Raw genomic sequence first — 14,532 nt, 5'->3', positions numbered from 1 at the left:
ACTCTGTGCTGTCTAGACTAAGAACAGATAAACAATATAAGGCAGTGAGAAAGTCGCAGATAGGCCGTAGCAGGTGGAGCATGCAGTCATTCGAGCAAGCCAGTGGATGTGGAGCAACGACTAGTGCATTCTGGGCTGGTATTTTGAGTTCTGTCACGGGGAGCATTTTCTGAGAGAATGCTAGTTCAGTTGTAAGAGAGAAATGCTTGTTTAGAAACACAGGTGGTGTGGCTATGTGGGTAAGTGCCTTGCTTCACATGCAAAGATATGGGGCAGATCCCCATTTAGTCTTGACGTTTCCTTCATTTCACTTACTGTTTCTTTCTCTTCTGCACAACTGTCTTTTAATGTGAAAAATAAGTTGGGCAGTGGTATGGAGTCCGTTGAAGTGTAACACGCCTCGACTCGCTAGGAAGAAAATGGCGTCCCACCTCCAACAGGACTGCGTGTAGTAAACCATTACAGTGTTGAAGACAATCTACAGGATGAGGACAACTGTACTTTCTTGAGTCAAAATAATCTGGTGTGTAGCAGTTGTCTTAAAAAGCAGTGCCTCAAATTGTTGTTTCCCTCCCATGCATAGAAATGACTGAGTCACTGCCAATTGTCAGTAAAATAGTTCAGTGTAACCGGACATAGCTAATGATGTTTTTCTTATTATAACATATCAGTTCATAAAAGTGATAACTTTCTACCTCTACCAGGTGTAGAAGTATGAAACAGGAATTCCCCTATAGATCGTGCTAGCCATCAGTGTAGGGCCTGTGAGACCACGTCTGCAGCGCCGTCTGCTTCATGTAACAGCTGATGATGAATGTCAACACACACAAACCCAAGTTCCATACATCGTTATCTGTTTCAAACCTGTAAACATGTCGAGTTTTTTGCTTACAAACTAAGATTTATGGACAGAATTCATTTTTTTTATGTGAGAAAAGAGTGTGGGAAACCATCGAAAAAGAAGACAACCAATTGCAGGCTTTATTGGATGATGATGATGATATTATTATTGTGATGATGATATGATATGATATATGTTATGATATATGATACGATGATGATATGATGATGATGATGATGATGATGATGATGATGATGATGATGATGATGATGATGATGATGATGATATGATATGATATGATATGATATGATTATGATATGATTATGATATGATTATGATATGATTATGATATGATTATGATATGATTATGATATGATTATGATATGATTATGGTATGATGATATGATATGATATGATGATATGATGATATGATATGATATGATGATATGATATGATATGATGATATGATATGATATGATGATATGATATGATGATGATTTGATGATATGATATGATGATGATTTGATGATATGATGATGATTTGATGATATGATGATGATTTGATGATGATTTGATGATATGATGATGATTTGATGATATGATGATGATTTGATGATATGATGATGATTTGATGATATGATGATGATTTGATGATATGATGATGATTTGATGATATGATGATGATTTGATGATGATGATTATTTGATGATGATGATTATTTGATGATGATGATTATTTGATGATGATGATTTGATGATGATGATGATGATGATTTGATGATGATGATGATGATTTGATGATGATGATGATGATGATTTGATGATGATGATGATGATTTGATGATGATGATGATGATTTGATGATGATGATGATGATGATGATGATGATTTGATGATGATGATATGATGATGATATGATGATGATATGATGATGATATGATGATGATATGATGATGATATTTTGATGATATGATGATGATATTTTGATGATATGATGATGATATTTTGATGATATGATGATATTTTGATGATATGATGGTGATATTTTGATGATATGATGGTGATATTTTGATGATATGATGGTGATATGATGACGATTTGGTGATTTGATGATGATATTTTGGTGATTTGATGATGATATTATGGTGGTGATTTGATGATATTATGGTGGTGATTTGATGATGATATTATGGTGGTGATTTGATGATGATATTATGGTGGTGATTTGATGATGATATTATGGTGGTGATTTGATGATGATATTATGGTGGTGATTTGATGATGATATTATGGTGGTGATTTGATGATGATATTATGGTGGTGATTTGATGATGATATTTTGATGATGATATTTTGATGATGATATTTTGATGATGATATTTTGATGATGATATTTTGATGATGATATTTTGATGATGATATTTTGATGATGATATTTTGATGATGATATTTTGATGATGATATTTTGATGATGATTTGATGATTTCATGATATGATGATGATTTGATGATTTCATGATATGATGATGATTTGATGATTTCATGATATGATGATGATTTGATGATTTCATGATATGATGATGATTTGATGATTTCATGATATGATGATGATTTGATGATTTCATGATATGATGATGATTTGATGATTTCATGATATGATGATGATTTGATGATTTCATGATATGATGATGATTTGATGATTTCATGATATGATGATGATTTGATGATTTCATGATATGATGATGATTTGATGATTTCATGATATGATGATGATTTGATGATTTCATGATATGATGATGATTTGATGATTTCATGATATGATGATGATTTGATGATTTCATGATATGATGATGATTTGATGATTTCATGATATGATGATGATTTGATGATTTCATGATATGATGATGATTTGATGATTTCATGATATGATGATGATTTGATGATTTCATGATATGATGATGATTTGATGATTTCATGATATGATGATGATTTGATGATTTCATGATATGATGATGATTTGATGATTTGATGATATGATGATGATTTGATGATTTGATGATATGATGATGATTTGATGATATGATGATATGATGATGATTTGATGATATGATGATTTGATGATTTGATGATATGATGATGATTTGATGATTTGATGATATGATGATGATTTGATTTGATGATATGATGATGATTTGATGATGATGATGATTTGATGATGATGATGATTTGATGATGATGATGATTTGATGATGATGATTTGATGATTTGATGATGATGATGATTTGATGATGATGATGATTTGATGATGATGATGATGATGATTTGATATGATGATGATGATGATTTGATATGATGATGATGATGATTTGATATGATGATGATGATGATTTGATATGATGATGATGATGATTTGATATGATGATGATGATGATTTGATATGATGATGATGATGATTTGATATGATGATGATGATGATTTGATATGATATGATGATTTGATATGATATGATGATTTGATATGATATGATGATTTGATATGATATGATGATATGATGATTTGATGATGATCAAACTCAACAGGAACTCACAGAACAATTGAATGTGACTCAGAAAGCCATTTCTCTTTGGTAGAAAGCTATGCGAAAGATGCAGAAAGTGGGGAAATTGGTTCAGCATGAACCGAATGAAATACAGAAAGCAGTTCAAAAGAGCCCTTGTGAAATACTACTCATCAGATAAAAAGAAAGTCGTTTCTCCATCAAATAGTGACAGGTGATGAAAAATGGATAATTTTGAGAATCGTAAGTGTTGTAAATCATATGTGAATTCAGGCAAACCATAGACATCCAGTGTAAGACCAAATCGCTTTGGAAAAAGACAATATTCTGTTTGGTGGGACCAGAAGAATGTCATCTATTATGAGCTGCTAAAATCTGGTGAAGCCATTCACACTGATCACTGCCAACAATAAATGATCTATTTAATTTGAGCATTATGCAAAAAATGACCAGAATAGGGAAAAAGACAAGTCGTATTGCTCCATGATAACACCCCATCACACAGTAAAATGAGTCAGGGAAATGATCCAGGCATTCAGTTGAGAAATACTAGGGTATGCTGCTTAGTTTTCAGACTTGGTTTCGTCCTATTTACATCTATTTGCATCACTGGGACACACTCTCACTGAACAACGCTTCAATTCATATGAAAATGTCTCACTGACTGGTTCTCTTCGAAAGAACTATTTTTTTTTTTGGCATGGCATTCATAGCCTGCTGGAGAGCTGGGAGAAATGTATAAATAGCAATAGAGATTACTTTGAATAAAATATTGTCAGTCAGTTTCAAACAGATGTGTAACAGAAAAGGATGACATCACAAGGACAGCAGAAAATACGTTGTCTATCCCATAAATTGGAAAGACTACTCAATGTGAACAATGTTAATGTTTATGGACAGAAATGTAGTAAAAGAAGTGTTTCCTGCTGCAATATCCAATTAATATTACAATGTTTTGTGAAGAAGCTAAGCTAAGGTAGGCTGACCTAAGCAAAGCAAAAGGGAATCTCGGGTAATTGTATTATGGTTCCTGTACCCTTTCAACTCATTCCTAATTTAACTACAAATTAACTGAGGCAGAACACAGGTAACATTTCATTTATGGCTTTCACATCAGAACTATCAATATTCCTGAAATTTCAACTGCTGTAGCAGTAATGTGTGACAAGCTGGGAGTTTTGGTCAGACAGGAAGTGTGTTCAGATAGCCGAAGTTATGGCGACCGCTCATTTAAAATGGCCTTATGTTGGTACATTGTTGTATATAAGTGATACGTACAACTGGTAACATAAGAAGAAAAGTATGGATAATTGTCTCTGTTGTCGTACTAATAATTCTGTGAACTTACAATAATACTTCACTCTCTGTAACTAGAAGCAGCAGTCTTCACCATCAGAAACTCCTTGCGTGGTCGAAAAATTTATAGCAGAACAGGAGGTGGTGATTGCAGATCTTGCAAAGTCTCACATCTCGGCACCACCTGAACCGACACCAGATGTAGGATTGTATGCTGAACTGATTGAGGCAGAAGTTCACAATGTAGCCCTGAAAAAGCAGTTGAAAGAGAATGAATCTAATATTGAACTGGCCATTGATAGACTGGCGCAGAATACTATGGTAAGTTACTATGAGAATTCCCAGATTCATTACTTTTTGTGAATAGTTCCCAAAGAAATGTGGACAGTTGTCATATTAACAGAGAGCATGTTATCACCCTGTCACTGAAAATCTGAAAAAATTACTTAAATGTTTGTGGTCTTTAATCCAAAGATAAGTTTAATGCAGCTCTCCACAGCTGCCTATCCCATGCAAGCATCTTCATTTCTAAATAATTGATGCAGCCTCCATCCATTTGAACCGGCTTATTGTAGTCCTCCCTTGTTCTCTCCTACAGTTTTTACCCCTCGCACTTCCCTCCATTACCAAATTGACAATCCCTTCGTGCCTCAGGATGTGCTCTACCAACTGTCGCGAATAGTAGAAGATAGAATTAAAATCATGTAGGCTGTAGGCTGGAAAATTATTGCTACAGATCAAGTGAGGCGGACGTGACCAGACTCTCTGATGTGTAATGTGTACTCGACTAACAAGAGCGGAATATGCAGTATCACGAGGCTCAAGCACAGTTAGTGGCAACCCGTGGACACAGCAAACAGTGGAGAATGGCTAGTTCATCACGTAGGCATCACATGCTGCCGCGTGACTAGCCTACTCAGGGCTCAAAGTTCGAGGGTGCTAGAACCTTCTAGAACAAGTGGTGCCGGGTGCACTACCCCCTATAAAAGCGGATAGCCGCTAGATTGAAGGACAGTGATAGAGTGAGGTACTTAGGACGCTGGTCCACGTTAGTCTGCGTCGGGATGCTGCAAGAGTTGCAGGAAAGTATTGAGCACAGCAACAAGTAGGGACTTCGGCTGAATCGACACAGCTGACACTTAGTCTGGTGCGCTTGCCTCTGCTGTATTAGGACTTAGGTTTGGGAAGTTAGGGATGGCAACTGCATAGCCAGACAGACAATCATTGGAGACTGTATATAGAATCTTATTTAAATCACAAGTGCCAGGGTACTTCCAGTATAATCATTCTGTACATCAAGTGTTCATACATGAAAGCTTCCCTAAGATCCTATCCGAGTTCCGTACTCCAGCTCACCTTGCAGCCTTCTCTACAACGGAGCAGTGAGGAGTTGGCGGCCCACACCACCGAGACCTCATGCCAAGTAAGTTCTCTGACGCGCACCAGCGCAGTCCTTCCACTCCCTCTCAGGACACGTCAGTGGGACACGACACAACTGATCCGGTATTTTAGTAAAGTTGTGCCACGAATTTCTTGTTTCTCCAATTTTGTTCATAGTTACTCAATTACTTGATCTGCCCGCATAATCTTACTTCTCGTCCAAACCATATTACACGTCTGCACAATGCTACACACCAGATGAATATGTACAGGAAAGACTTCCCAACCCTTAAATTTATCTTAAATCTTAAGAAATTCCCTTTTTATTTCCAAAAATTTATCACTTTCTCCCAGACAAGAAACAAATTGTTTATAAACGGAAGAAATGTGATGTACTCAGTACTTCACTGCAGTATAGGTTGTGCTAAGGAAGACACACAAACATAGTTTCACGGAGGGGAAAGAGTCTGAGATGTTAAAAAAGTCTGAGAGAGTGATTTTTTGGCACCGGAACAATGTTACGACTATTTAGAGTCTTGAAATAAATACTTCAGTGTATACAACACATTATTCCATTCATCGTACTACAGATGCAGTTCTTCGAAATAGGAAAGGTATTGTGAATCTCATAGGAGAGGAGCATACTTCAACCAATTTCTATCAGTATGAACGTGATACTCCTGCATCTGTTTCATGACTTGACTTCATTGCATGTAAGTGAACTAGATCGTGGCACTTTTTTGTGGAAATTATAATACCAGACCTGATCATATTCCCAGGAAATAAAACAAATGGCAATTACTGACCGCACACTTTCACTTGGTTCCCGAGTGGAGAATGCTGGGAGTAGAGGCTCGCATTCAGCTCGTAGCACATCGGCTGTTGCGACAAGATCCACCTCCTTCTCGTAGGACAGCCAGCTTACAGCTGCTGCTTATAAGAAATGGAATAAGCATCAGCTTAATGTTTGAGTAATTGAAAACAGTTATTACTACAATATAAGTAATACTTCCAAAAACGACGAAGAATGTCTAGGTAGAACTAAAACCTTAAAAAACTAGTCACTTCCACTGCAGTTGTCCGTGGTTGTGTCCATGCTAGTCGACAGATTTGGCGGTGCTGGCTGGACACGTGTTAACGACAGTGTTGTCAATGGCAATTTGCATCACACCAATACGCCTCCAGTAATATTCCTCTAGTTCTGACATCTTTCGATAGGAAGGTTCCCAGTCCTCGGTGATCGCACTGGTGAGAAGTGACATGTTTCCGGCAGAGATATCTGAGGTAGCGCAGTGGTTTGCCCTGTGGACTCTCATTTGGGAGGACGACAGTTCAGTCCTGTGTCCGGCCATCCTGTTTCAGGTTTTCTATGATTTCCCTAAATCACTTCAGGCAAATACTGGGGTGATTCCTTTGAAAGGGCATGGCCAACTTCGTTCCCCATCCTTCCCTAATCCAATGAGACCGATGACCTCACTGTTTGGTGTCTTCCCCCAAATCAACCCCAAACGTGGCCCCCCCCCCCCTCCCCCTCCCCCAGCAGAGATATCCTCATAACATGTTATCTGAATTGTCGTTTCAGTTTGACTCAATTGCATTCAGAACGCAGTTGTATGGTGGCAACTAAATAAAATTTAATGAAAACAAAATATGATCCCTTTTCACAAAACAAGTTATTAACAAACTTTATACTCAATGCTCCTTCTGGCTGCCTTTTACAAAATCAAGCTCACTCAGACATAAGTTGCAAATTCCTCTATTGCACAAACTTTCTCATGCATTTATTTGCATAGTTCTAATGAGTTCTAATGAAATATCACATTCTCAGCTTATGTATGTCATCCATTCTCTCTCTCTCTCTCTCTCTCTCTCTCTCTCTCTCTCTCTCTCTCTCTCTCTCTCTCTCTCTCTCTCTCTCCCCCCCCCCCCCCCCTCCCCCTTCTCAAAACACGCACACAACCAAAACACAATGAAATAATAATTTTTTTAAGTATTTTTAATTATATAAGAAATCTGTGGTAATGAAACTAAAGAAAATTCCAGAAAATTAGATAATGTGAACGTGTCCTCTTGGCTGTAGTTTCAGTTCATACAAAAGATGAATACTTTACAGTCCGTAATTAAGTTTCACAATGCCAGCGCCGTTATTGTTTGTTTTAAATAAAAATTTGTATCTCCGGAAGTATGGAGGTTATTGATTTGAAAATTTAACACTACCGTTGTGTTATCAATAGAATTTGGTATACAAAGTATGAAATAGATTAATATTTAATAGTACTACTTCAGATTCGTAGAGGGTATGAGGAATGTATTGCATGCAGCTTTAGTCAAGGACACGGCTCGAAACGGCCCAGTAGCCAGTGTGTGTGAGAAACAAAATCTGCTCTCCTCATAGCTCCACGCCAAGCTACGCTTTCAATGTAAGATGACAACTCATAATACGAGGGAGGATTGAAAAGTTCTCGGAATCACCACGAGAGGTCAGCACTATTGCAACAAGTTGTTAACATGATATTCGTTGGACTGTTGCCTGTAAACACGTGCCACATCAGTGCTCTTGGAAATAACTGTGGTGGTTATGTGGCTCTGTTGTTCCTGCAAAGTAATTTGCGAAGAGGAAAAAATTGAGGTTCAAGCAGTTATTAAGTACTTTGTACAGAAAGCTATGAAAGCAAAGGCATTGATGCCGATTTCCAGAATACACTGGAGGGCTCTGCTCCTTCATATTCAACAGTTGCCAAGTGGATAAATGAATTTAAATTTGGTCAGGAGAGCTTAGATGATCCACGCAGTGGTCAGCCGAGATGTCACTACTCCAGAAATAATTGCAAAAGCGCACAAATTGGTCACAGAGGATTGCAGATTGAAAGTGCGTGAAATTGCTCACGCTTGCCAGATGTCATCTGAAAGGGCATATCATAATTTAACTGAAGAATTAGAAATGAAAAAATTATCTGCGAGATGAGTGCCACGACTCTTAATGCTGGATCAAAAACGCACGAGAATGGACATATCAGAACAATGTTTGGCCTGTTTTAGGAGAAACGAACAGGATTTTTTTCGCCGGTTTGTGACCACAGCTGAAACTTGGGTGTACTACTATACCCCAGAGACAAAAGCAACAGTCAAAGCAGTGGAAACATGCTGGTTCTCCACCACCAAAGAAAACAAAGACAATTCCTTCGGTGGGAAAGGTCATGCCGTTAGTGTTCTGGGATGCAAAGGGGATCCTGTTTGTACTCGTAGATTATCTCCTCACTGGGCAAAAAATTACTGGAGAATACTATGCTAACATCCTGGACAAACTGCAACAATAGATACGCGAAAAAAGGCCAAGGAAGAAAGTTAGCAAGGAAGAAAGTGATCTTCCGTCAAGACAATGCGCATCCGCACACATGTACCATCGCCATGGCAAAATTATGCGAACTGAGGCACGAATTGTTGCCACACCTGCCTTATTCACCTGATATAGCTCCATCGGACTTCCATATCTTACAAAAACTGAAACTTTTTCTTGGTGGATGAAGCTTCACTTCAAATGAGGAATTGATAGCCGGAATTGGCAACTGTTTTGCAGGCCTGTAGGAAACTCATTTTTGAGATGGGATCAAGGTACTGGAACATCGTTGGACCCAGTGCATTAACCTACAAGGAGACCACACTGGAAAATAACAAACATTTCAGTGATGTAAGTACTTTTTTTTTCTATTTCGTTGTGAGAACTTCTCAAACTGCCCTCGTAATTTGCTGTGGTACAATCAGATGGCAATTTCTCGCCGTGTCTACTGATATGCTGTACAGTGCTGTTCACGACACAGTCCATCGACCACAGGTATTGTTGATGAGACAGCTGACATGTTGAGCATTTACAGTAATGCTCCAGGCTAAAGCAATGAACTAAAATTTTTACCAGTACTGGGATTCGATCCCGGGTTTCCTGCTCACTCCGCAGATGTGTTGACTGTTGTGCCACAGTTGCCGCTGCTACCAGAGCTGCAGTGAATACTCTTGTAATCTCCCTCCCATATACAAATTGCAGTTCACACCTCAGCCCATTGCTATTCCATTTCTAAATTCGCATCAGTATTGCAGAGGCTCTCCGATATTGGAATAGTGCCTTTGCAGTGAGTGAAATGGAATTAATCCTGCCTGTACATCGTGTAATTTGATGTTTCTGCCTCAGCCTATATCATTATTGTAGATAAAGGTGAGGAACATAAACTGTATGTGATTAATCTTGAGTGCTTGTTATAAAGATCATCATCTTTACTGAAAATAGATTGTTATGCTAATTATTGCTTTTATAACAATGAAAACAATCAATTTTTGACAATGTAATGTAATTGAATAAATAAGATTTACTCATCAACCGATGGCAGAACACAGATGGAACACGGCATCTTTTCTTTCCATCCCGTCCGTCAAGTCTTCCCTGACGTGCAGTTCTGGGTGATTTTCCCCAAATCTATGCCTTTTCCTAGACCTCTCCAGTCCTTTTCCTTCACCTCTCTTCTTTCCCCTTCAGCTCGTCTGCCTAGAGGAGCAGCCTCTGCCTCTGAAAGCTTGCCTAACAACCTAATTATTGCTTTTGTATCGTACAAAGTGCTATCTGTTGGTTATTTTGCACACTTTTTGGTTTCAATAAAACCCTATGTCATTTCAAGCATGTGTAAATTTTTACATCACTACCTATGTTATTTTGTGAAGTATTGAATTTTCAAGTGTTAAGACTCTTGGCTCACCCTGTATTATTAATAATTAATGTGTACTGCTCTTCTGAGTTGGCACCAATTCACAGGACAAATCATATACAAAATAATAAAAACATGTCACTGAACAATTATTACTGTCAGTCATGACTAATGCATGTGGCCAGTGGTTGAAAATACTGCTACAATTGTAAGAGTCTTTTATTTAACACAAGACCAGTTTTGAGCTATTAATATGCCCATCTTCAGTTGTCATACTGAAAACAGTAAGAGATTTGAAATAATTTTTACACTCGGAAAACACAAAGAAAACAAAAAATCCATAAATTTAAAAACTGGCAGTTGGGCTAGGTGCCGTGAAACGTAAGTCAATGCCAAAGTGACATCAGGCAGCACTACGGAAGACTGCCTGGGTAAAGAAATGTGTAAATAATACCAGAACACTTACGCTCGGTACTGTGACCCCGAGGGCCGTGTTGGACGAGTAGAAGACGTGGTGTGCTACCAACGGGTGCAGGTAATACATTACATAAATTTTATGTCACAGCTTCCACTCAGTTTTACTACAGTTCTGTGCTGCCTTGGTCAACATCTTTCTTTACCATGCATAATGCACTGTTAACATTTTTTGTGTAATGTTTTTTAATGTAAATCACCAATTCAGATTGTGAATGGCTGGGCTAGTGGCCTCGCGTTCTTCTTCCCGTCAATAGATGGCAGTACTTTTGCCACTCTGGTTTACCAGTTTGCTTCCTCCTTCGTGTCTGCTCTACTCCTAGCTCTGCGCTTATTGGTAGCACACCGCATCTTGTACTCGCCACTGTGGCACTCGGGGTCACTGCACCGAGTGTAAGTGTTCTGGTATTCTGTGCATATTTCTTTACCCAGGCAGTGTTCCATAGTACTGTCTTGTCACTTTGGCATTGACTTAGGTTTCACAGCACCTAGCCCAACCAACAGTTTATAAATGTTTTCAAATTTATGGATTTTTTGTTTTACTTTTTATGTTTGCTGCTTGTAAAAATTATCTCCTATAACTTCCTATTTTCAGTACGACACCTGAAGGCAGGCGTATAAGAGCCCAAAAGTGGTCATGTGTTAAATAAAACAACCTTGCAACTGTGGCAGTATTTTCAACCTCTGGTATAATTCTCAGTTGTGGATGTTCCTCAGACAGGATTGATTGTAGTGCATGTGGATTAAGTTTTGAGAACAAGAGTTGATAATATTTAGTATCGATATATTTTAGGTCAGCACCGTAACTGGCTAGCTTTTAAAATTACCGTAGTTTTACAGGATTATGCTACCTGACCACGAAATTGTTCCACTTGACCTCCTGTAGGCATTACCGGAAACATGCAGTGATGTTACAGTAAACAACTAGAGTCGTGATTAAGAAAAGTGCATCACACTGTGAATTGCTTTAAGACAGTTGTGCATATACTGTCAAGTGGTTCAGCATGTCCTCATGAAATATCATAAGCTGACTACAGTGCCGTCACTCTCAGGTGCAATAATATTGTTTGACTAATACTACTGATAAGGTTGTTGATTGACTGTTTTATGGGCAGTGACAGCTGTCCTTACACCAGGGATGTTGCAGCTCTGTCAGATATTTAGCAGCGTAGCTGGAAAGAAAGCAAATCCATTTGTAATTATATACTTGAATTTTTTGCAATGTAAATGTTCTGTCCATTTTCAGCACGCATTATCAGATTCAGCAGACAGAGAAGTTGTAAGAGAATGGGCAAAGCTTCAAGTTACGAGACAGACTAGTGATATAGTCTGCCATTCACTGAAGGAAATCATTTCGTCTCGTAGTAGCTCACTTCGTTGCGACAGAGACTTCCTCCGTGTTGTTCTAATTGATGCTGAAAAGAAACTTAATGCACTTGATGAAAGATATGTAAGTATTAGCTTTTGTCCTACATACACATTACATATGTAAGCTGAAATAATATACCATTGGACATATGCAGTGCATAGTTCTAGTAAGTAACTACTAAAGCACTGAGTGGTCTGTATTTCCAAATACTTACTTCTATTCTTTCAAAATGTTGTTGTTGTTGTTGTTGTTGTTGTTGTTGTTGCCGCCGCCGCCGCCTTCAGTCCAGAGACTGGTTTGATGCAGCTCTCCATGCTGCTCTATCCTACGCAACCGTCGTCATCTCAGAGTAACTACTGCAACCTACATCCTTCTGCGATTTTTACCCTCCGTGCTTCCCCCCAATACTAAATTAGTGATCCCGTGATGCCTCAGAACGTGTCCTACCAACCGATCCCTTCTTCTAGTCAGGTTGTGCCACAAATTTCTCTTCTCCCCAATTATATTCAATACCTCCTCATTAGTTATGTGATATACCCACCTAATCTTCAGCATTCTTCTGTAGCACCACATTTCGAAGGCTTCTATTCTCTTCTTGTCTAAACTATTTATCGTCCATGTTTCACCTCCGTACATGGCTACACTCCATACAAATATTTTTAGGAAAAAAGACTTCCTGACACTTAAATCTGTACCGATGTTAACAAATTTCTCTTCTTCAGAAACGCTTTCCTTGCCAATGCCAGTCTACATTTTATATCCTCTCTACTTCAACCATCATAAGTTATTTTGCTCCCCAAGTAGCAAAACTCATTTACTACTTTAAGTGTTTCATTTCCTAATCTAATTCCCTCAGCATCACCCGACTTAATTTGACTACATTCCATTATCCTCGTTTTGCTTTTGTTGATGTTCATCTTATATCCTCCTTTCAAGACACTGTCCATTCCGTTCAACTGCTCTTCCACGTCCTTTGCTGTCTCTGACAGAATTACAATGTCATCAGCAAACCTCAAAGTTTTTATTTCTTCTCCGTGGATTTTAATACCTACTCCAAACTTTTCTTTTGTTTCCTTTACTTCTTGCTCAATATACAGATTGAATAACATCGGGGAGAGGCTACAACCCTGTCTCACTCCCTTCCCAACCACTGCTTCCCTTTCATGCCCCTAGTCTCTTATAACTGCCATCTGGTTTCTGTACAAATTGTAAATAGCCTTTCGCTCCCTGTATTTTACTCCTGCCACCTTCAGAATTTGCAAGAGAGTATTTCAGTCAACATTGTCAAAAGCTTTCTCTAAGTCTACAAATGCTAGAAATGTAGGTTTGCCTTTCCTTAACTTATCTTCTGAGATAAGTCGTAGGGTCAGTATTGCCTCACCTCTCCCTCTCTCTCTCTCTCCCCCCCCCCCCCCCCCCCTCTCTCTCTCTCTCTCTCTCTCTCTCTCTCTCTCTCTCTCTCTCTCTCTCTCTTTTTTTGCGTCCACTGTGCTGCTACCTCTGGTTGTTATGGGAGGTGGAGGGTAAAGTGTTGTCGCTCCGTCAACAATGTTGCCATTCTTATTACTCCAGTGACACTGCTTATGAAATCTAAAAGAAATCAAAGGTGAGAGGCTATTTGCACCAGTGCCGATACTTTTGAATTTATTCATCATTCCTGCTGAATAGACGGCAAATGTTAGATTTGGGATGATGTCATGCACTTGAGTAATCCAGTGCCTGTAAATATTGAAATATTCAACTTTTTAGCTTCTTGTGATTCCTTGTAAGGTCTACTGTATCATTACTCCTTTCAGTACTTATTCCCATGTTAGCCATAATGGGGGGAATTGAGTATGCTTTGAAATAGACAGCATTTAACTAACTCACAAACACCTGTATATTTTATATTGTGTATTTTTCGTGCAGATTTTACAAAATACTCCT

The 14,532-nt window shown here is 38.3% G+C and overlaps 1 protein-coding gene across 2 annotated transcripts in view; it reads left to right on the top strand.

The window, feature by feature from the left end:
* LOC126428166 (myosin-2 heavy chain, non muscle-like) overlaps positions 1–14,532 on the top strand; it is a 68,961-nt gene that overhangs the window by 32,521 nt on the left and 21,908 nt on the right. Inside the window, exons 5-6 of one of the 2 annotated variants that reach the window (XM_050090076.1) lie at positions 4,771–5,013; positions 12,484–12,687. In XM_050090076.1, coding sequence (XP_049946033.1) covers positions 4,771–5,013; positions 12,484–12,687 — 447 coding nt within the window. The remainder of the gene's footprint in view (positions 1–4,770; positions 5,014–12,483; positions 12,688–14,532) is intronic. The other variant, XM_050090077.1, reaches the window with a different exon arrangement.

Source organism: Schistocerca serialis, chromosome 12 (assembly GCF_023864345.2).
Source record: "Schistocerca serialis cubense isolate TAMUIC-IGC-003099 chromosome 12, iqSchSeri2.2, whole genome shotgun sequence".
Classification (NCBI taxonomy): Eukaryota; Metazoa; Arthropoda; class Insecta; order Orthoptera; family Acrididae; genus Schistocerca; species Schistocerca serialis.
This window is presented reverse-complemented; position numbering and strand designations above follow the sequence as displayed.